Raw genomic sequence first — 23,575 nt, 5'->3', positions numbered from 1 at the left:
TAGTGATGTAACACTCTCTACCATAGTGCTGTAACACAACAGTAACACTCTCTACCATAGTGCTGTAACACAACAGTAACACTGTCTACCATAGTGATGTAACACAACAGTAACACTCTCTACCATAGTGCTGTAACACAACAGTAACACTGTCTACCATAGTGATATAACACAACAGTAACTTTGTCTGCCATAGTGATGTAACACTCTCTACCATAGTGATGTAACACAACAGTAACACTGTCTACCATAGTGATGTAACACAACAGTAACACTGTCTACCATAGTGATGTAACACAACAGTAACACTGTCTACCATAGTGATGTAACACAACAGTAACACTCTCTACCATAGTGATGTAACACAACAGTAACACTGTCTACCATAGTGCTGTAACACAACAGTAACACTGTCTACCATAGTGATGTAACACAACAGTAACACTCTCTACCATAGTGATGTAACACAACAGTAACACTGTCTACCATAGTGCTGTAACACAACAGTAACACTGTCTACCATAGTGATGTAACACAACAGTAACACTGTCTACCATAGTGCTGTAACACAACAGTAACACTGTCTACCATAGTGCTGTAACACAACAGTAACACTGTCTACCATAGTGATGTAACACAACAGTAACACTCTCTACCATAGTGCTGTAACACAACAGTAACACTGTCTACCATAGTGATAAAACACAACAGTAACTTTGTCTGCCATAGTGATGTAACACTCTCTACCATAGTGATGTAACACAACAGTAACACTGTCTACCATAGTGATGTAACACAACAGTAACACTGTCTACCATAGTGATGTAACACAACAGTAACACTGTCTACCATAGTGATGTAACACAACAGTAACACTCTCTACCATAGTGATGTAACACAACAGTAACACTGTCTACCATAGTGCTGTAACACAACAGTAACACTGTCTACCATAGTGATGTAACACAACAGTAACACTCTCTACCATAGTGATGTAACACAACAGTAACACTGTCTACCATAGTGATGTAACACAACAGTAACACTGTCTACCATAGTGATGTAACACAACAGTAACACTGTCTACCATAGTGATGTAACACAACAGTAACACTGTCTACCATAGTGATGTAACACAACAGTAACACTCTCTACCATAGTGATGTAACACAACAGTAACACTGTCTACCATAGTGATGTAACACAACGGTAACACTGTCTGCCATAGTGATATAACACAACAGTAACACTGTCTACCATAGTGATGTAACACTCTCTACCATAGTGATATAACACAACAGTCACTTTGTCTGCCATAGGGGCCAGTGTAAGATTACAGGAATACTGTAGTGATCTAGTTAGATACTCTTTGATATCTTATCTAAAACACCCTTAAGACTCCCATCAGAAATCCATGTTCCTCTCCGTACACACACACACACACACACACACACACACACACACACACACACACACACACACACACACACACACACACACACACACACACACACACACACACACACACACACAGGGCTTACAGTAAAGTGGATCTCCATTAGTATTGAACAGCTCCATGAGAAAGATAGCTAGTCATTATTTTTAATAGACAGAGAAGAAACATGATACCTGGCTGATATCAGACTGGAGACATTAAACAGGCTCCCTGAAGCTCATCCTGTTTATTAGGCTTAGTCCCAAATAGCACCCTATTCCCTATCTAGCTAGTGCACTACTTTTGCTAAGAGCCGTGGTCAGAAGTAGTGCACTATATAGGGAATAGGGTGCCATTTGGGATGGAGTTTTTATCACAGTCTGGCTGGAGAGAGAATAGCTGCTATCAAAACTCAGGATTCCATATTATCACTGAATGCTTTAGGTTCAATAGTAGTTTTCCTCCTGTTTTACAACAACTAGTGCAGTGGGGTTTATGTTTTGAGCAGTGCAGTGATGTTGTCAGTTGTATGTACAGTAACATTGACTGCGTGTGTAGTGTAACTAGTGTTGGGTTGTGTGGTGTGTGTTATTGTTTCCGATGTGTGTATTGTTGTGTGTTTACTGTGTGTGTTTTTATGCTGCTGGCTGCCTTTGTCCTCTACTCACCCTGCACATGTTGTGTTGTGTGTGTTATGTGTATTGTGTGTTTACTGTGTGTGTCTTCATGCTGCCGGGTGCCTTTCCCCTCTAACCCCGCTGCCTGTGTCTGTGTGTTCTGACAGGCCCTGGAAAGTGAGTTTGTGTCGTGTCAGCTGCATCAGTGGGTTGACCTTATTTTCGGCTACAAGCAGCGCGGGCCCGAGGCGGTGCGCGCCCTCAATGTCTTTCACCACCTGACCTACGAGGGTTCCGTCAGCCTGGACAGCATCACTGACCCCGCCCTCAGAGAGGTACGCCATGACACGACATGCTACGATACGCACGTCACTGTCACCATGGACACCAAACACCCCCTCACCCCAACCATCCCATCTACCCAGCTCCAGGATAGACAGATACTGCAGCTTCTGTCTATCCAGGTTCAGTTCAGTTCATTTATTTGGTATTTCACTGTAATTTGTCTCGCATTAAAGATATTAAACCATAAACATTTACAGACAACATGATATAGATGACAACAACTGCATAAAACACATACAGAGTACACACAGATATGGGTTTACAGTATAGTTGTTGCAAATACATGATCAATAAAGTACAAAGTCAAGGGGATTTTTATTTACAATCTCTCATTCACTCCATTTACTTTTGACATTATTCTGTATTGCCCCTATACTACTGCAGACCAACTCACTCACTCACTCACTCACTCACTCACTCACTCACTCACTCACTCACTCACATTCACACCCAGGTCAATGAATGTTAGTCTGAAGTGTTGTTTGATATAAATTATCAAGGGGTCATCGAGTGAATAGACATGGGAGTGAATCCTCTCATTTACATTTAATTAATTGACTAGATCTGAGCTGTTCTCTGAGCAGGAAGAAGCTGTGAATAGCTTAATTGCAGAGAGAGAGAGGGGAGGAGGTAGAGGGAGAGGGTGAGGAAGAGAGAAATGGAGAGAGGTAGAGAGAGGTGGAGGTAGAGAGAGGTGGAGGTAGAGAGAGAGAGAAGCAGAGCGAGAGGGAGGTGGAGAGAGAGGGAGGTAGAGTGAGGGATTTAGAGAGAGAGGGAGAGAGAGAGGAGGTAGAGAGTGAGGGATTTAGAGAGAGGGTGGGAGAGGAAGGGAGAGAAGAAGATAGACAGAGAGAAGGAGAGGTTGAGGTAGAGAGAGAGGGAGGAGGAGGAGGGGAGCTGAGACTACAGTACAGCAGTAGCAGCTGGCAGCAGCAGCAGTGTGGTGTTTCCAGTGTGATCTCCTCTCCCTGTGATATCCACCATCTGCCGTCTGCAAAACAACTCATTTATATCCCGTCACTTCCCGGGCCGCCTTTATCTATCAAGTGACCACTATGCAAATCACTCAGCTGCCTAATTACCAAACAATATGGACAACGGCTTTGGTTTTCATTATTTCCTCTCAGGCTTTTTCAGACAATGGCAATTATTGGAGTCATCCGGCTGTGAGGTTTTGGAAGCTGTCTGTCTGCCACCCTGCGAGGCGATAGTGTTGGGATGGAAGCTGACTGTGAGGCTTCATACTGCCTAATGGCGGTGGCCAGTTGATGCTGTGTCCTTTCTAACATGGGTCTGTGTGTCTGTGTGTGTTGGAGGGAGGACTTAGCTCAGCTAAATGCAACAGATATGATAAGTACTAATGAAGGTACGCCTGAATACCTTGATGCCTAATTCAGATCCTCTTATTCTTACTCCATAGCAGGTGAATTCATTACTGCCTGTCATTTACTCAGAGACAGGAACCTAAGGTCAAGTCTGCAAAATAACAAGTGAGTCTGTGAGAGATGATATGTAGCGGAAGGATGAAAGAGTTCAATGCTTCAGATAACAGACCTTCTTTCTCAAGCACTACAATTAGAGATAAACATCAAATCTGCATCCCAAATGGCACTCTATTCCCTACACAGTGCAGCACTTTTGACCAGAACCCTATGGGAAAAGGCTGCTTTTTGGCACGCACAACAAGTATCGATTCGCCTGATAATGGTGAAAGTAGTGGGATCCTGTGTATTGGTGGAAATAAAGTGGCAGCCATGTGTGGAGCTGCTCCCAGTCAAAGGATCCCAACATGGTTTTATTTTATCTGACCCAGCCAGCCTGTCTGTTAGTCAGCCAGCCAGTCAGCAAGCCAGTCAGTAAGCCATTCTGAGTGGATGTGCTGATTGGCTCCATAACATTCTGAGATGTGGTGATTGGCTCCATAACATTCTGGGATGTGCTGATTGGCTCCAAAACATTCTGGTATGTGTTGATTGGCTCCAGAACATTTTAGGATGTGTTGATTGGCTTCAGGCAGGTTCTGGTTCATATCTGTCTGACAGGTGCAACCGCAGCACGGACATTAACCGCTGAAATGATGGCATTAAAATGTCAAGGAATTAGAAAGTCAGATTGAAAGATAATCATTCATCTGACTAGGTGTCAGATTAGACTAGCTGATGGCTGCTGCTGTTACATGCGTTCGGGCTGTCCGGGTCGCCCGGGACGTGGTTGGCTAAGACAGGTGTCCGGGCCGTGGTTGGCTGAGGGCACAGTGACAGGTCTACTGGGCGCGCTGCTGGAACAGGAGTCCTACTGCAGCCTTGATGTCGATCCTGACAGCCTTCTCATATGGAAAACATGACAGCAGCCCCCTGATACAGACCCTGCTGTGTCACTCAGACACAAACAGACAAATTATTCATCAGTGAGGCTGTTCTCCTGCAGACAGCCAGTCACACAGCCTCCAGTTAGAAGGCCCATTACTGCCTATTGAAGGGACAAACAACATGTGGGATGTGTGCTAGCCCAATGAAGGTGTTCTCCTAATGACAGAAGCTTTGATGCTGCTTTCGTTAATGCTTACTGTAGTCACCTTGCCATAGTAGCAGCTCTGGCATGCTAGTGTTTAAATAGTTGACCTCAGCTATAAGAAGATCCCTTGATAAGCTATACATAACTTAAAAGACACAGATTACTGGTGATGGTAGCTGTGGTTGTGACAACATTGTTAGAGACAAGCCGGTGTACTTCTACATACAGTAGTTCACATGTTAACTCAGAGACGGTCATTCACAGAGACCCTTCAGGCTAACTTCTGTCTGTTGTGAAAGGATTACCTACAGCCAATCCACACTGGCTCATCTCAAAGTCACTAACATTGTTCCAATGACAATGGGAAATGTTAACTTCATAACGTGTTAACTTCAACCTCACAACAAGGTTTTAATAGTGTATGAAAGGATGGAATTCAAAATAATATATTTTGGCTTTGTGTGGGTGCGTGTAGTGCCTTGGTTAATATTTGTTCTTAAATGTTTCTTATAGATCCTTTAGAATTTAATTATGTGATAATTAAGAACTACGTACAGTCATCACACTTCCAGAGGAAAAGTCTGATCTCAACTACACAGAAAAACACAATCTATTAGTATGACCCAACCGTGTTGATTTGGTGTGTGGAGCATTCATTCTATGTGGGTGTTAAGGTGTTGATGAACAGGTGTTAGTTAGTTCCCACTTCCCAGGTACGATGAGTCAGTACTATACCATGTACTATACCATGTACTATACCTGTCTGTCTGTCTGTCTGTCTGTCTGTCTGTCTGTCTGTCTGTCTGTCTGTCTGTCTGTCTGTCTGTCTGTCTGTCTGTCTGTCTGTCTGTCTGTCTGTCTGTCTGTCTGTCTGTCTGTCTGTCTGTCTGTCTGTCTGTCTGTCTGTCTGTCTGTCTGTCGTCCATCCCTCTGCCCACCCGTCCGTCCATCTGCCTGCCCCCCAGGCCAGGTGATAGCTGCTGATATACCTGTGTGTTCATCCAGGCAGGTTGGTTGTTGCTGGGAGCTACATCAGCAGATAGTTACACAATACGTGCCACTTATCAGCCAAAAGACAGGCAGGGCCTTAAAGCAGGCGGGACGTAAATTAATGAACTGCCTGTTTAGTCTTCAGGATGGCTGTTTGAGATACAGGTGACTTTCTGACACACTGACCGCAGAGAGTATTAGAGCTATTAGCATGTTGTTGTGATGGTCGGGAGAAAACATGCGCTTCAGATAACCTTCAATCACTCTGCTCTCTCTCTCTCTCTCTCTCTCTCTCTCTCTCTCTCTCTCTCTCTCTCTCTCTCTCACTCTCTCTCTCCCTGCTCTCTCCCTTCCTCTCTGCACTGCATTCTTCCTTTGCCTGTAGAAATAGAGCACCTTGTACACAGCCAAGGTTCTCTGGGAGAACCAAAAGAAGGAATTCTTCCGTCCGTTTTTCTGGAATAGAATGAATGGTCAGAAGAAAGGCTGATGTTTTCCACATGGCCCTCTGGTTCTTTCAGATCTCTGGCTCAGATTTCATTATGTGAACAGACTGGTGACCCTCACCCCAGCCCTCACCTAAAATAGCTATAATGGGACTAGGTTATTACTTGACTGACTGCATAGTAAAGAGCCACTGACTGATAATGGTTGCCAAATGTGTTCGCCGCCCAACGACTCACGGGAACATCCACTGGCGTTCCACTATGTTCAACAGCCCAGGGATCCTCACCTATCTGGTGCTATACATGATGGGAAGTGACCCGGGGATTATGGGTAGATGGTCCTGGCTAAGAATCACCTTCTACCCAGAACACACTGCTTCCACTGTGGCATGTGGTTGCCAATGGAAGCTGTAGATACTGAGTGGTGTGTACTGTCTAGTACTGTGTGTGATTTATGTGTGCCTGCATGTGTGTGTGTTTGCTCTCTGCCTTTGTTCCAGGCACAATAACATGGATGTGGGACCTGCTGCAGTCCTAGCATCATGTCAATCCAGGTTAGCGTTAGTGTGGAGGGTCCCAGGATGGGGATGGGAATGGTTAACTGAAGCATGTTAATAGGGAAAGGGTTGTCTCTTCCATACTAACACTTGGATGACTCTGCAGGCTGAGGGGGGAGGAAAGGGGGAGGAAGGGGGAGGGGGAGCACCCAGGCGGATTGGGAGTGCACCCCTCTCCTCCCTCTACGACCACCCTTCTCGGAGGCACGGCTGAGTTGGGATTTGCTTGCACTGTCAAGTAACGCATTGACCCATCACTTTGATGAATATTGATAGTGACAGCAGGTCTCTCTCTCTTTCTCTCCTCTTCCTTTCTCTCTCATCTTTCTTCTCTCTCTGTCTCCCCCTCTCTCTATTATTTATTTCCTCCCCCTCTCCTCCCCCTTTCTCTGTCTCTCTCTCTCTCTACCCTCTCCCTCTCCCCTGCTCTCCCCCTCTCTCTTCCTCTCTATCGCTGTTTCTCCCTCTCTCCCCCTCTCTCTCCCCCGCCTTCCTGCTCGCTCGCTTTCCTACTCTCTCTCTCTCTCTCTTTTTCTCCCCCTTGCTCTCTCTATCCTCCCTCTCTCGCTCTCCCTCCCTCAATCTCCCGCTCTCTCTTCCCCGCCTTCCTGCTGTCTCTCCCTCTCTCTCCTTCTCTCTCTCCCCCGCCTTCCTGTTCGCTCTCCCTCTCTCGCTCCCCCTCTCTCTCCCCCGCCTTCCTGCTCGCTCGCTCTCCCCCCCCTCTCTCTCTCTCTCTCTTTCTCTCTCTCTCCCCCTTGCTCTCTCTATCCTCCCTCTCCTCTCCTCTCCTCTCCCTATCTCCCTCCCCTTCCGTCTCTCCTCTCTCCTCAGGCGATGGAGAAACAGATTCTGATTGTTGGACAGACTCCGTCTCAGTTGCTCATCGAGCCACATCCTCCTCGCAGCTCGGCCATGCACCTGGTGAGACACACGGCATGCTGGAAAAATTCTCTCCACTGCGTCTCTGTCTATCTGTGTGTGTGTGTATCCATGCAAGTGTGTCTGTGCATGTGTGTGTGCGTGTTTTTGCTTTCGTGTGTGTGTGTGTGTGTGTGTATGTGTTTGTATGTTGTCTTTGTGGTGTGTGTATCAGTCCCATCTCTCCATGGTGGGACAGAGAATATTTTGCCAATAGGTTTCTCTATGCTCTTTTCTCTACCATGTCCTCCACTCCTTGTACCCACTCCCCATTTCAACTCCCCAGTCCCCATTGCTTCCAACATATTTCAAATGGCTCCATTGAATGAGGAGTTGATGTGTCTATTGTGTAGAGCAGAGGGAAGAGTGCCCCCTACTGACCCAGTTCTACCACAGCCATCTGACGTGTCTGACGCGTTGTTGGTTTAGTCCTTTTTGCAAAGTACAAAGATTACCTACATTATTTAGCATTAGGAAAATGTTGCCCTGACTTTGCTTGCAAGTGAAGATATATGGATGGACAACCCTTGTCCCTGATGTTTCATGTACTATAAACAACAATTCCATCTCATGTTTCTAACCCCTGTCTGTCTGTCTGTATTTGTGTAGGTGTGTCTGCCTATATGTCTGTATGTATGTCTGTCTGTCTGACTGACCATCAGACTCTCGGGGGGGGGGGGGTCCTCTTCCCCCTCCCCCCCCTTCCTCCTCCCTCCTGTCCTCCTCCTCCTTACCCTCTCCCCTCCTCTTCCTCTTCTTCCTCCCCCCTCCTCTCCTCCTCCTCCTCCTCCTCCACCATGTACATGCAGCTCTTCTGTGTCTGAAACCTGTTTTACCTCCACACTAATTTACTCTCTCCATTCTGTCCCCTTCTCTCTCCTCATCCTCCTCCATCCCTCCATCCTCCATCCTTCACACTCCCTCTCTTCTTCTCTCTTCTACTCAATAGTGTTTCCTTCCCCAGAGCCCTCTGATGTTCAAGGACCAGATGCAGCAGGATGTGATCATGGTGTTGAAGTTCCCCTCCAACTCCCCGGTGACACACGTAGCAGCCAACACCCTGCCACACCTCTCTGTCCCTGCCGCTGTCACCGTCACCTGCAGCAGACTGTTCGCTGTCAACCGCTGGCACAACACTGTCGGTGAGGGTACTACACACACACAGAGGCCAGAAAGCACAGACCAGAACACATATACCCTACCGTTCAAAAGTTTGGGGGTCACTTAGAAATGTCCTTGTTTTTGAAAGAGAAGCACATTTTTTGTCCATTAAAATAACATCAAATTGATCAGAAATACAGTGTAGAAATTGTTAATGTTGTAAATGACATGTAATCGAACCCACAAGTGCTGATGACCCAGATACTGAACTAGTCTAAAGAAGGCCAGTTTTATTGCTTCTTTAATCAGAACAACAGTTTTCAGCTGTGCTAACATAATTGCAAAAGGGTTTTCTAATGATCAATTAGCCTTTTAAAATGATAAACTTGGATTAGCTAACACAATGTGCCATTGGAACACAGGAGTGATGGTTGCTGATAATGGGCCTCTTGTACGCCTATGTAGATATTCCATAAAAAATCAGCCGTTTCCAGCTACAATAGTCATTTACAACACTAACAATGTCTACACTGTATTTCTGATCCATTTGATGTTATTTTAATGGACAAAAATGTGCTTTTCTTTCAAAAACAAGGACATTTCTAAGTGACCCACAACTATGAATGGTAGTGTACGTGCGCACACACACACACACACACACACACACACACACACACACACACACACACACACACACACACAATACACACTCATAGGCCAGAACACACATGCTCTTGTAAAACTAATTGCGTGTTCTACCACATGTGCTACCTACCACAGCAGTGGCCCTGTAAAACCCCTCCTTACCAACCAAGGCTAACCTACACAGCCTGGGTCTGTAACAGCCTGGGTCTGTAATAGCCTGGGTCTGTAACAGCCTGCGTCTGTAACAGCCTGGGTCTGTAACAGCCTGGGTCTGTAGCAGCCTGGGTCTGTAGCAGCCTGGGTCTGTAGCAGCCTGGGTCTGTAGCAGCCTGTGTCTGTAACAGCCTGGGTCTGTAACAGCCTGGGTCTGTAACAGCCTGCGTCTGTAACAGCCTGGGTCTGTAACAGCCTGCGTCTGTAGCAGCCTGGGTCTGTAGCAGCCTGGGTCTGTAGCAGCCTGGGTCTGTAGCAGCCTGGGTCTGTAACAGCCTGGGTCTGTAGCAGCCTGAGTCTGTAGCAGCCTGGGTCTGTAACAGCTTGGGTCTGTAACAGCCTGGGTCTGTAGCAGCCTGGGTCTGTAACAGCCTGGGTCTGTAGCAGCCTGGGTCTGTAGCAGCCTGGGTCTGTAGCAGCCTGGGTCTGTAGCAGCCTGGGTCTGTAGCAGCCTGGGTATGTAACAGCCTGGGTCTGTAGCAGCCTGGGTCTGTAGCAGCCTGCGTCTGTAGCAGCCTGGGTCTGTAGCAGCCTGGGTCTGTAGCAGCCTGGGTCTGTAGCAGCCTGGGTCTGTAACAGCCTGCGTCTGTAGCAGCCTGGGTCTGGACAAACCATTTTAGGAGCCATAAGAGATCATTGTGTTACATAAACTTTGCACAGTGACAAGTCACGCCCCTGAGTGAGGTCAGAGAGTGTGTCAGCCTGATGGAACCATCCTTTCGAACAAACTGGGTCAAGAATTAACATGTCAGACCAGAAAAAACGTTGAGATGCAGCTGCACATTTAAAGTGGTCTAAACTTTGAATCTCAACACGAGGTAGAGACGATAAACTCACCTCTCGGACAATCACTGGTACGGCTGATTTGCTGTCCTAATTAAAGTATCTTCGAAAGCAAATTTAAGTGGGACCATTCTACTAACGTTACTTTGCTCAAAGCATCGTATTACGTTACTCTCACCACCCCACTGGGAAACATCGACCTGGCTGGCTAGCCTATCTTCAAAGAAGCATCTTCAGGAGTGAATGGAAGAAGAATCAATTGTAGTTCTGTTCAGGACTACAGGACAAGTCACCAGATACTGGACAACTACAGAGAAGAACAACAGTAGAAGACTTGTTGGAACCATTTTGGGACAATCAGAGCCTTACAAGCGTGCCACGTAAAGGCCCAACCCCCTTTCCAAGGCCCTGTCCACCGAGAGAGATCCTGCATTTCATGTAAATACATTCATGATTTCTTGCTCAAAGAGGGTGGTGGTTCGTGTACAAAGTATATGATTACTATAAGTGAGAGTAGTTTCTAAATGTACCAAAGTTAAGTGTCTCTGTCCATCTTTGCCCCCCACCCCTCCATCTCTTTTATAACAAGCAGACATGTTGTTGTCGTTCCGCTAGGGACCTGTTTTTAACGTATTAAGTGGGTATGTTTATCCTGTGTTACCATTTAATTAGCTAGTAAATAAATAATTAAACCAACTTGTGTTGTACTGAATAAGTAAGGCTCTGGTTTTTGCAGATGCAAGGAGGTTACGACTGTTCAGAATGATGATATGATACGAGGTTATGGTTAATAAATTGACTGTTTATAGACTTGACAGGTAAAGACCTTCAGAGTTTAATTCGGGAGATGGTAACTCTTTAAAGAACCACTCTCGTGGTGCCCCAGATCCTAGTGAGTTCATTGTTACACGATTAATTGAATAGGGTAACAATTAAACATATTTAGGTAATTAGACAAATAACAGTATTCAGATTGATGTTAAAGTCAAGCCATGACAATATCTACCCATCCTGCTACACCCCTTGGTCAGGTAAAGAGCGACTGAGTGCTTCCACATGTTGGTCCTCAGGCATGTGTGAACAACATTACCCCCCAACGCTCCAAAGAAAAAAACACTCACGCACGCATGCACGCAGGCGCACACATACACACACACACATACGCACACACAAACACACACACCCACACTTCTCAGGAACCAAACTCACCTTAGGATCAAGGGTCACTGCAAAGCTTACTGGGAAATTAGGCTGCAACTGCACCAGATTCTATTCACACTTCCACATCTGTCACTGGAGCGTGCACACACACACACACACACACACACACACACACACACACACACACACACACACACACACACACACACACACACACACACAGAGAGAGTTGAGGACCAGAGTGGAGCCTTACATTCTGTCGTTAAGGACCACAGCTGCAACTCCAATGTTCTTCTGTTGGAGAGAAGAAAAGGGTTCTGGGTTCCAACAATAATGAGCAGAATAATAAGGGCTTCATATTCCCAGCATGCTGCTGTGTTTCTGCCCTCCAGGGGATCATAGCTCTACTCAGCCTGACAGTCAGGAACTGAAATCAATAAGCTTCATGGAAACCTTCATGAACCAACCTCTGACCATGGAGCAGGTGCTCAGGGTGTGTGTGTGTGTGTGTGTGTGTGTGTGTGTGTGTGTGTGTGTGTGTGTGTGTGTGTGTGTGTGTGTGTGTGTGTGTGTGTGTGTGTGTGTGTGTGTGTGTGTGTGTGTGTGTGTGGCCATACATACTTGTGTGCATACCTGCTTGTGTGACATACATGTGAAATGTGTGAGTGTTTCCAGGTTTGAGAGGAGCGCCAGGTTACTCCCTGGAACAGGCCCACCACCTGCCCATAGAGATGGACCCTCTGATTGGTGAGTGTAACCCTGAGTCCAGGCCAGACCATTGTACTGAATACTAACTAAGTTATCCCTCTGATTGGTGAGTGTAACCCTGAGGCCAGGCCAGGCCAGACCATTGTACTGAATACTAACTAAGTTATCCCTCTGATTGGTGAGTGTAACCCTGAGGCCAGGCCAGACCATTGTACTGAATACTAACTAAGTTATCCCTCTGATTGGTGAGTGTAACCCTGAGGCCAGGCCAGACCATTGTACTGAATACTAACTAATTTATCCCTCTGATTGGTGAGTGTAACCCTGAGGCCAGGCCAGACCATTGTACTGAATACTAACTAAGTTATCCCTCTGATTGGTGAGTGTAACCCTGAGGCCAGGCCAGACCATTGTACTGAATACTAACTAAGTTATCCCTCTGATTGGTGAGTGTAACCCTGAGGCCAGGCCAGACCATTGTACTGAATACTAACTAAGTTATCCCTCTGATTGGTGAGTGTAACCCTGAGGCCAGGCCAGACCATTGTACTGAATACTAACTAAGTTATCCCTCTGATTGGGTGTAGCCAACAACTCTGGGAGTAACAAGCGTCAGATCACAGACCTGGTGGATCAGAGCATCCAGATCAATACACTCTGCTTCGTGGTTACCGCCGACAACCGCTACATCCTGGTCTGTGGCTTCTGGGACAAGAGTTTCAGAGTGTACTCTACCGAGACAGGTAATACTACCATGGTACTACTAGCTACTATAGTACCACCACAATACTAATACTATACTACTACTATATTACACTGTACTACTTCCACACAGTAGGCCTAGACACAAATGTTTAAATCATAATACTGTCTCTGTGCAGGTAAGCTGACCCAGATAATAGTACAGACCGTATAATACTACTACCTTATTACTACTGTATGTCTACATTACTTTATATTGCTCTCTCTGTCCTGCAGGTAAGCTGACCCAGATAGTGTTTGGACACTGGGACGTGGTGACGTGTCTAGCCAGGTCAGAGAGCTACATCGGGGGAGACTGCTATATCGTGTCAGGGTCCAGAGACGCTACTCTGCTACTGTGGTACTGGAGTGGACGACACCACATCATAGGAGACAACCCCAACAACAGTAAGTCAGAACACACACTCACATGTACACACACACAAACAGACAGAGACAGACATACACAAACACACACAGAGACACACACACAGTGTAACAGTCCTGTCCATGAGCTGAAGCCAGTAGTTGCCCTACTGGCAACTACTTGACATATGGCTTTTTCTTTGCAACTCTGCCTGGAAGGCCAGCATCCCAGAGTCGCCTCTTCACTGTTGACGTTGAGACTGGTGTTTTGCAGGTACTATTTAATGAATCTGCCAGTTGAGGACTTGTGAGGGATCTGTTTCTCAAACTAGACGCTCTAATGTACTTGTCCTCTTGCTCAGTTGTGCACCGGGGCCTCCCACTCCTCTTTCTATTCTGGTTAGAGCCAGTTTGCGCTATTCTGTGAAGGGAGTAGTACACAGCGTTGTACGAGATCTTCAGTTTCTTGTCAATTTCTCACATGGAATAGCCTTCATTTCTCAGAACAAGAATAGACTGACAAGTTTCAGATAAAAGTTATTTGTTTCTGGCCATTTTGAGCCTGTAATCGAACCCACAAATGCTGATGCTCGTCTAGTCTAAAGAAGGACAGTTTTATTGCTTCTTTAATCAGAAAACAGTTTTCAGCTGTGCTGACATAATTGCAAAAGGGTTTTCAATTAGCCTTTTAAAATGATAAACTTGGATTAGCTAACACAACATGCCATTGGAACACAGGAGTGATGGTTGCTGATAATGGGCCTCTTGTACGCATGTATGTAGATATTACGTAAAAAATCGGCCGCTTCCAGCTGCAATAGTCATTTACAACACTAACAATGTCTACACTGTATTTCTGATCCATTTGATGTTATTTTAATGGACAAAAATGGGCTTTTCTTTAAAAAACAAGGACATTTCTAAGTGACCCCAAACTTTTGAACAGTGTGTATGTAATGTTGAATTGATAAAAATCAACAATCAAAGGGCAAACAATTCCCACAATGAAACAATGAATGTGCAAGATTTGGCAAGAGACAGCAGAGCACATTCTGTAGAGTTTAGTGCATGGCCCTTCTTCTTGTACTCAAGACACATTATCTAAACACATTTGAAATGCTATTCACTCACAGACACAACTCAATGTTCACCTAGGCCTATAGCCACGCACGCTGCACGAATTCTGGCTTCGCAAATAAGCTTAGGCTATTTAAAAAGAAGGAGCCAATGATCCTCTGTGGTTAAGTCAAGCTCTCTGGTAAAGTCTTTTGAATGATTTTATTTAGACAGGAGTAATTATATAATTTTGGCAAAACATCAATTTACTTTAGGAAAAGCCAGCATCCGAACAGTGCACTGTGCACCCGCCAACTTTCCTTTCTAATTTTCAAGTGGCTGAAACCAGAGATCTGTATATAATGCCTTTCAACAAGTTTAGGTCTGCATATTGTGCCCATAGAAACGCATTGGGCTTATTCCTCGCTGCAGAAATGTGTAGCCCATGTATCTGATGCTGTATGTCCAGAAAAAGTATAACATACCATACTCCCTTTGCCCAGACAGCGTTAGATACATGGTCTACACATACAGAGACAGAGGGGTGCTGTTTTGCTCACTCGCACGCTTTATCTGAGATTAATGCATCTTTCTGTCGGTGCGCATCTCAGTGAAATAAATGATCATTATTTCAATATTTTATTTGGATGGGCAAGGGCGGGCCAGGCCCCCTAGGGCCCCCACATAACGCCGGCCCTGACAGGAAGAAGCATCTACTGTATATGCACCTATATGTGTGTTACCTGTGTTCCAGTAAAATACTCCAGATGTCTTGCTATTCAGCTCCAGAGTGTGATTTGATTTATGCTGCTCTTCTCACTTAGTTCCTCATACTCACTAATTATCTGTGTTCAAAACAACCACTTCACCGTTTGTCTGACTTAGACACAATAACAGTGTGTGTGCGTGTGTGCGTGCATGTGTGTGCGTGCGTGTGTGTGTGTGCGCGTGCGTGCGTGTGTGTGCACGTGCGTGCGTGTGTGCGTGCGCGTGCGTGTGTGTGTGTGTGTAAGAGTGTTTGTGTGCGTGTTCATATATATAATGTATTTGTGTGTACTGTGCATGAACTGGTGTCACATGGGGCTGTGGTTGAGGTGAGTGTTTTTCTCATTATCTTTACTGAAGATAATTAAGAATTTCAGCTTGGTTTGTTCCAATTAATAGAGGGTGCCGCAGCACTATACTGCAGGAGAAAACACTCCCATGGTACACACACACACACACACACACACACACACACACACACACACACACACACACACACACACACACACACACACACACACACATGGCTTACTGTACTGTGCACCTTCCCTAGCAAAGGAAGGTTTCTTCTATGGAGAGAACTTCAACTAATCATATTCCATATCAATCAAACCAGGATGTTTGATATCAGTTTTCTTCACTACAGATGAAACACATAGTGGTCTTCAGTAGCTACCTACAGTACCCATCAAAAGTTTAGACACACCTACTCATTCAAGGGTTTTTCTTTATTTTAACTTTTTTCTAAATTGTAAAATAATAGTGTAGACATCAAAAATATGAAATAACACATATGGAGTCATGTAGTAAACAAAAAAGTGTTAAAATATATTTTCGATTTTAGATTCTTCAAAGTAGCCACCCTTTGCCTTGATAACAGCTTTGCACACTCTTGGTATTCTCTCAACCAGCTTCACCTGGAATGCTTTTCCAACAGTCTTGAAGGAGTTCCCACATATAATGAGCACTTGTTGGCCGCTTTTCCTTCACTCTGCTGTCCAACTCATCACAAACCATCTCAATTGGGTTGAGGTCAGGTGATTGTGGAGGCAAGGTCATCTGATGCAGCACTCCATCACTCTCCTTCTTGGTCAAATAACCCTTACACATCCTGGAGGTGTGTTTTGGGTCATTGTCCTGTTGAAAAATAAATGATTGTCCCACTAAGCGCAAACCAGATGGGATGGCGTATCAGTGCAGAATGCTGTTGTAGCCATGCTGGTTAAGTGTGCCTTGAATTCTAAATAAATCACTGACAGTGTCACCAGCAAAGCACCATCTCACCTTCACCTCCATGCTTCATGGCGGGAACTACACATGCGGAGATCATCCGTTCACCTATTCTGCATCTCACAAAGACACAGCGGTTGGAACCAAAAATCTCCAATTTGGACTCATCACACCAAAAGACAGATTTCCACCAGTCTCTTCTTCTTATTGGTGTCCTTTAGTAGTGGTTTCTTTGCAGCAATTCGACCATGAAGGCCTGACTCACGCAGTCTCCTCTGAACAGTTGATGCTGAGATGTGTCTGTTACTTGAACTCTGTGAAGCATTTATTTGGGCTGCAATTTCTGAGGCTGGTAACTCTAATGAACTTATCCTCTGCTGCAGCAGAGTTAACTCTGTGTCTTCCTTTCCTGTGGCGGTCCTCATGAGAGCCAGTTTCATCATAACGCTTGATGGTTTTTGCGACTGCACTTGAAGAAACGTTCAAAGTTCTTGAAATTTTGTCTGACCTTCATGTCTTAAAGTAATGATGGACTGTCGTTTCTCTTTGCTTATTTGAGCTGTTCATGCCATAATATGGACTTGGTCTTTTACCAAATAGGGCTCTCTTCTGTATACCACCCGTACCTTGTTACAACACAAGTGATTGGCTCAAACGCATTAAGAAGGAAAGAAATTCCACAAATGAACTTTTAACAAGGCACACCTGTTTAAGTGAAATGCATTCCAGGTGACTACCTCATGAAGCTGGTTCTGAGAATGCCAAGAGTGTGCAAAGCTGTCATCAAGGCAAAGGGTGGCTACTTTGAAGTAAAAATATATTTTGATTTGGTTACTACATGATTCCGTATGTGTTATTTCATAGTTTTAATGTCTTCACTATTATTCTACAATGTAGAAAATAGTAAAAAAAAAAAAAAAAACCTTGAACGAGTATGCGTGTCCAAACCTTTGACTGGTACTGCATATGAGCTATTTAGTTGTATTATTAATAAAGCAGTTAATCATAATTTATGATACAATTTTAAGATGAACAATAATACTTTTTGTCAGACTTCAGTTCACAGCAATCTAGGTAGGAGAGTATTATATGATTCATATTTGACAGAGTTGAAGATGTTGTAACTGTTGGCAGGAAGAGAACAGTGCCCTCTAATGTACATCAGCCTGCATGTGTCCTTAACACCTCAGGCCTCGTTTATCAAGGTCCATGCCCAGTCAGCGCACAGAACAGGCTAAACCTGGCCAGCGCCAGTTCTCCCACAAAGGTGTTTTATCAACATTTATCAATGTTGAACTTGATGGGAAACTTTGCTTATCTCCATGCAAATCTCAGATCATGAGTATTCACCACGTCTAGTGGTTGATCAACTGTATTGCAAGCAAGGAAAATGGAGGCGTTTGATACACAGGAATGATAATAATGGTAGGCTAATAAAAACATTGAAACATATGCCTAATGATGAAACAGATGCATTTGCCATTGGTAAGGAGATCTCATGTAGACTGTGTTTCCTTTTATTCCCGCTACACAACAAAAATATTAGGCTACCATTTATCCATTGCTCAGAATTTAGTGAGAAATGTACGCATTCTTGATATAGGAAAATAAAAATAACTTACAGCTCAATCCCCCGCCTGCCTCTCAGGCTGAGCTCGGCCCATACCACTGCAATGTGAGACAGGGTGGGGAGGTTGTTGGCTAGATGGGGGGGGCTCAGTGTAGGATGACTGAATCTTTTGTAGGGCAGGTGAGCTGAATGAGTCCGTGGTCTCTCTGGAGGTCTCACGCTGTCCTGGGACTGACAGGTCTGCTCTGGTCCTACCCTCTAAGGGACTGGAGAAGAGAGAGGGGTGAAAGGGAGGAGAGGGGAGAAGAAAGAGGGGTGAGAGGAGAGAGGGGTGGAAGGGAGTAGAAGGGAGGAGAGGAGAGAGGGACGAGAAGGGGAGAGACTCCAGGTGTCCAGGACCTCCCTTCACTAGCCTCTCCCCCAGCCGTCATCAATCATGGGACAGTGTGAGGGGAGGGTGGTTGGGGAAGGGGATGATCTGCCGTCACAACATTTTTATGACAATTAACCAGGACCTCGCTGGCAGCAGCTGGGTGAGTGTCACTCACAATGTCTGTGGTCAGTTATTTATCAACATAACAACACATTTGAGTCCTGATGAATGCTCTTATTTCAGACAGTTCTTAGTTCATTACATTCTTCTCAGTCGCTCCTAATAAGTGCATCTCCCAGTGAAGTGCACTCTGTTTCAACGATCCCAAGCCATGGTATGTTGTTCTTAATAAAACCCAACTGTTGTGTTGTGTTCCAGGTGACTACCCGGCACCGCGAGCTGTGCTGACCGGCCATGACCATGAGGTGGTGTGTGTCTCTGTGTGTGCCGAGCTGGGACTGGTCATCAGTGGAGCCAAAGGTCAGCAGAGACAGTCCCAAATGGCACTCTATTTCCTGTGTAGTGCACTTCTTTTGACCAGGGCCCATATGGCTCTGTTCCAAAGTAGTGCACTACAGCATAATCACCTTCATCTAATAATAATGATTAATCTTGTTTATAAAGTACTTTTCTCGCACCCAAGGCAGTATAGAAAGAAGTACTATAAAATTGAAGTCACAGTATTTAAAAAAAACATACACTATATAAAAAAAGTATGTGGACATCCCTTCAGATTAGTGGATTTGGCTATGTCAGCCACACACGTTGCTGACAGGTGTATAAAATCGGGCACACAGCCATGCAATCTCCATAGATAAACACTGGCAGTAGAATGGTATTCTTGAAGGACTTTTAACGCGGCACAGTTGTAGGATGCCACTTTTTCAACAAGTCAGTTCGTCAAATTTCTGCCCTGCTAGAGCCGCCCCGGTCAACTGTAAGTGCTGTTATTGTGAAGTGGAAACGTCTAGGAGCAACAACGGCTCTTCTGCAAAGTGGTAGGCCACACAAGCTCACAGAATGGGACCGCCGAATGCTGAAGCGTGTAGTGCGTAAAAATTGTCTCTCCTCGGTTGCAACAATCACTGCTGAGTTCCAAACTGCCTCTGGAAACAATGTCAGCACAATAACCTTTTGTCGGGAGCTTCATGAAATGGGTTTCAGCCATATACAAGCCTAAGAACACCATGTGCAATGCCAAGTGACGGCTGGAGTGGTGTGAAGCTCACCGCCATTGGACTCTGGAGCAGTGGAAACGTGTTACACGCTTCAGCACTTGGCAGTCCCTTTCAACGTGTGTGGCTGAAATAGCTGAAATAGCCCAATCCACTAATTTGAAAGTGTGTCCACATACTTTTGTTTATATAGTGTATGTGAGTTGGCTGATAGGATTATAATGTTACATGCCACAGTACATAGTTGAGTTATCTCAGTTAGGAGTGGAATGTTGAGTATCTCAGGAGTGGAATGTTGAGAAACATTCTTGAAATAGTGTGTGTGTGCACGCGTCCATTCATGTTAGTGTGTAACTCTATCTTGCTCTCCCTCCAGAGGGTCCATGTCTGGTCCACACTATAACAGGGGACCTGTTGCGGGCCCTGGAGGGCCCAGATAACTGCCTGTGTCCCCGCCTCATATCTGTGTCCAGCGAGGGCCACTGTATCATCTGCTATGAGAGAGGACTCTTCTGTAACTTCAGCATCAACGGGAAACTACTGGCTCAGATGCAGGTCAACGACTCAACACGGGTACGACCACAGACACAATATGTACCTGGTAAAAGTCTATACACGCCTTGCACAGTCTTCACATTTTACTGTCTTAAAATGAAATATAAAAAAGGGATTCAATTGGGGAGGGTTTCCACCGATCTACAGAACCTACTCCACATTTTCAAAGTGAAAGAGAATTATAGAACATTCTCCAAATGAATAATATATATATATATTTAAATTAAGATATCTTGATTGCATTCTTGATTGCATATGTCTTCACACCCCTTGGTGGAAGCACCTTTGGCAGCCGTTATAGCTGTGAATCATTTTGAATGAGATTCTACTGACTTTGCACAACATATAGGGCAATATATATATATATATATATATATATATATATATATATATATATATATATATATATTTATATACAAAGTCAGTAGAATCTCATTCAAAATGATTATATATATATATACATATATACAAAGTCAGTAGAATCTCATTCAAAATGATTATATATATATATATATATATATATATATATATATATATATATATTTAAATTGTTCAAGCTCAGTAAATTGTGTTTGTAATCATTGCTGGACAGCAGTATTCAAACTTAGTGCACTACATAGGGACTAGGGTCTAAATATCTAAAGTAGTTTACTACATAGGGCCGAGGGTCTAAATATCTAAAGTAGTTTACTACATAGGGCCGAGGGTCTAAATATCTAAAGTAGTTTACTACATAGGGCCGAGGGTCTAAATATCTAAAGTAGTTTACTACATAGGGCCTAGGGTCTAAATATCTAAAGTAGTTTACTACATAGGGCCGAGGGTCTAAATATCTAAAGTAGTTTACTACATAGGGCCGAGGGTCTAAATATCTAAAGTAGTTTACTACATAGGGCCGAGGGTCTAAATATCTAAAGTAGTTTACTACATAGGGCCTAGGGTCTAAATATCTAAAGTAGTTTACTACATAGGGCCGAGGGTCTAAATATCTAAAGTAGTTTACTACATAGGGCCGAGGGTCTAAATATCTAAAGTAGTTTACTACATAGGGCCGAGGGTCTAAATATCTAAAGTAGTTTACTACATAGGGCCGAGGGTCTAAATATCTAAAGTAGTTTACTACATAGGGCCTAGGCTGTGATTTGAGGTAGATGATGTCGTTATTATTATTTATTTTTATGTTATTTATTTGATTTATTATGATATAATTATTATGATGTGCTCCCTAGGCCATTATGCTGAGTAGTGATGGTCAGAACCTGGTGACGGGTGGAGACAACGGGGTGGTGGAGGTGTGGCAGGCCTGTGACTTCAAACAACTCTACATCTACCCAGGCTGTGATGCTGGTGTCCGCGCCATGGACCTCTCTCACGACCAGAGGTTAGTCCTGTTAGTCCACCTAGTCAGGTTGCCTCTACAACAGGATCAATGGCTTGTGTGTTTGTGTGTGTGTGTGTGTGTGTGTGTGTGTGTGTGTGTGTGTGTGTGTGTGTGTGTGTGTGTGTGTGTGTGTGTGTGTGTGCGTGTGTGCGTGTGTGCGTGTGTGCGCGTGCGTGCGTGGTGGTAGAGCGGTATGTAGGCTGTAACACTGAAAGGGCCTGTGTGTTTCATGCTTGTCAGGGTACATTTGGGGAAACGGAACGTTCGCAGTTCAGTGAGCTTTGTTTTCTTTAAATAGAACCGGTTGCCATAGAGACAACAAAATTGCAGTGAACGGTTCTGAAAGCACACTTGCCTTGGAGCAATACACAAGCATCACTTTCCTCACACACACATACATACATGCACACACCAGACACACACCACACACACACTCACTCACTCACACACATACACACACACACCTATTGTGTTCATGTTAGTAAAGTAATGGGTCATATAGAGGTACATTGTGTTGATGAGCATACTGTATTGTGTGTGTGTCCCCTCCCCCAGGACTCTCATCACTGGCATGGCATCCGGTAGCATTGTGGCGTTCAACATCGACTTCAACCGGTGGCACTACGAGCACCAGAACAGATACTGAGGGTTACAGAGAGGCAGTACAACATGGCTGCTGGTTTGGAGGACACCTGGACACTACTGTTAACCAACTATACAGGTTAGCTGCTGTTAACTACCTATACAAGTTAGCTAACTACGGTATAAGAGTTAACTAATGTTAACTAACCTTACAGGTCAACTACAAGTTAACTACAGGTTAACTAACTAACCATAAACTGTTTACCAGATTAGTAATACAGTGTAGGAATACAGTGGGGTCTGCAATTATTGACACCCTTGATGAAGATGAACAATAATGACTGTATAGAATAAATAATACAAAAACTGAGCTATATTATATGCTCCCAAAAATGTGAGAATTATTTTATGTTAATACAATTGCTTAGAGAAAGAGATTTTGTTTAACAAGTAAAAAACTATTCTCAAAACTGGTAGGAGTGAAAATGAAAGATCCCTAAAGATTCTTATAAATAACGTTGTAGTATTTGGTACCATATTCATAGCATGCATTGATTACATCAAGCTTAGGATTCTACAAACTTGTTGGATGCATTTGCAGTTTGTTTAGGTTGTGTTTCTGATAGATATAGAATGGTAGAAATGAATGGTAAATAATGTATTCTGTCATTTTGGAGTCACTTTTATTGTAAATAAGAATATGATAAGTTTCTAAACACTTCGTAATTAATGTGCATGCTACCATGATTCCAGATAATCTTGAGTGAATAATGATGAGTGGGAAAGTTACAGAGGGTCAAAGATCATCCCCAAGACATGCTAACCTCGCACCATTACCAATAACATGGGAGGTTAGAATGTCTTGGGGTATGATCTTTGACCTGTGATAATCTGAAGTACCCAAAAGGGCCACTAGATGTTGTGTGATAGATTACATAAAATCCTTAAAAGATACCAAAATGCTGGTAGTTTATTGGTAAACTTCAAACATTTCCAGTAATACCCTCCCTTTGCAACCTACATTTATTATATATATATATATATATATTACTTGTTAAACAAAATCCCTTTCTCTGAGCAATTGAATTATTATAAAATAATATATATATTTTTATTATACAATATAGCTCAGTATTTGAAGTATTTATTTTATACAGTTATTTTTGCTCATATTTATCAAGGGTGTCAATCATTTCTGACCCCACTGTATATACTAAGGTCTAGAGACAGACAGGTAAAATATAGGTTATAAGACGTGGAGAAAAAGCACTTCAATTGATCATCTTAGAAGAAGAGGTCAGTTATAGTGCTACAGTGACAGTTTCTTTCAACACTGATTCAAAAAAAT

General features: G+C 44.0%; 1 protein-coding gene across 11 annotated transcripts in view; it reads left to right on the top strand.

Moving 5' to 3' along the window:
* The window catches only part of LOC115163287 (neurobeachin), a 284,645-nt gene extending 261,359 nt beyond the window's left edge, over window positions 1-23,286 (top strand). For 7 of the 11 annotated variants that reach the window (XM_029715045.1, XM_029715035.1, XM_029715039.1 and 4 more), the window contains 10 exons: window positions 2,220-2,387; window positions 7,736-7,825; window positions 8,772-8,964; window positions 12,401-12,472; window positions 13,021-13,176; window positions 13,412-13,582; window positions 18,913-19,014; window positions 20,086-20,282; window positions 21,494-21,645; window positions 22,201-23,286. In XM_029715045.1, the coding sequence (XP_029570905.1) occupies window positions 2,220-2,387; window positions 7,736-7,825; window positions 8,772-8,964; window positions 12,401-12,472; window positions 13,021-13,176; window positions 13,412-13,582; window positions 18,913-19,014; window positions 20,086-20,282; window positions 21,494-21,645; window positions 22,201-22,291 (1,392 nt within the window). In that variant the 3' untranslated portion in view covers window positions 22,292-23,286. The remainder of the gene's footprint in view (window positions 1-2,219; window positions 2,388-7,735; window positions 7,826-8,771; window positions 8,965-12,400; window positions 12,473-13,020; window positions 13,177-13,411; window positions 13,583-18,912; window positions 19,015-20,085; window positions 20,283-21,493; window positions 21,646-22,200) is intronic. The other 4 variants (XM_029715046.1, XM_029715044.1, XM_029715041.1 and 1 more) reach the window with 1 other exon arrangement.
* The last annotated feature ends 289 nt before the right edge of the window (window positions 23,287-23,575 follow it).

This window comes from Salmo trutta, chromosome 26 (genome assembly GCF_901001165.1).
Source record: "Salmo trutta chromosome 26, fSalTru1.1, whole genome shotgun sequence".
Classification (NCBI taxonomy): domain Eukaryota; kingdom Metazoa; phylum Chordata; class Actinopteri; order Salmoniformes; family Salmonidae; genus Salmo; species Salmo trutta.
The sequence above is the reverse complement of the archived record's forward strand: the minus strand, read 5'-3'. Positions and strand labels throughout refer to the sequence as shown.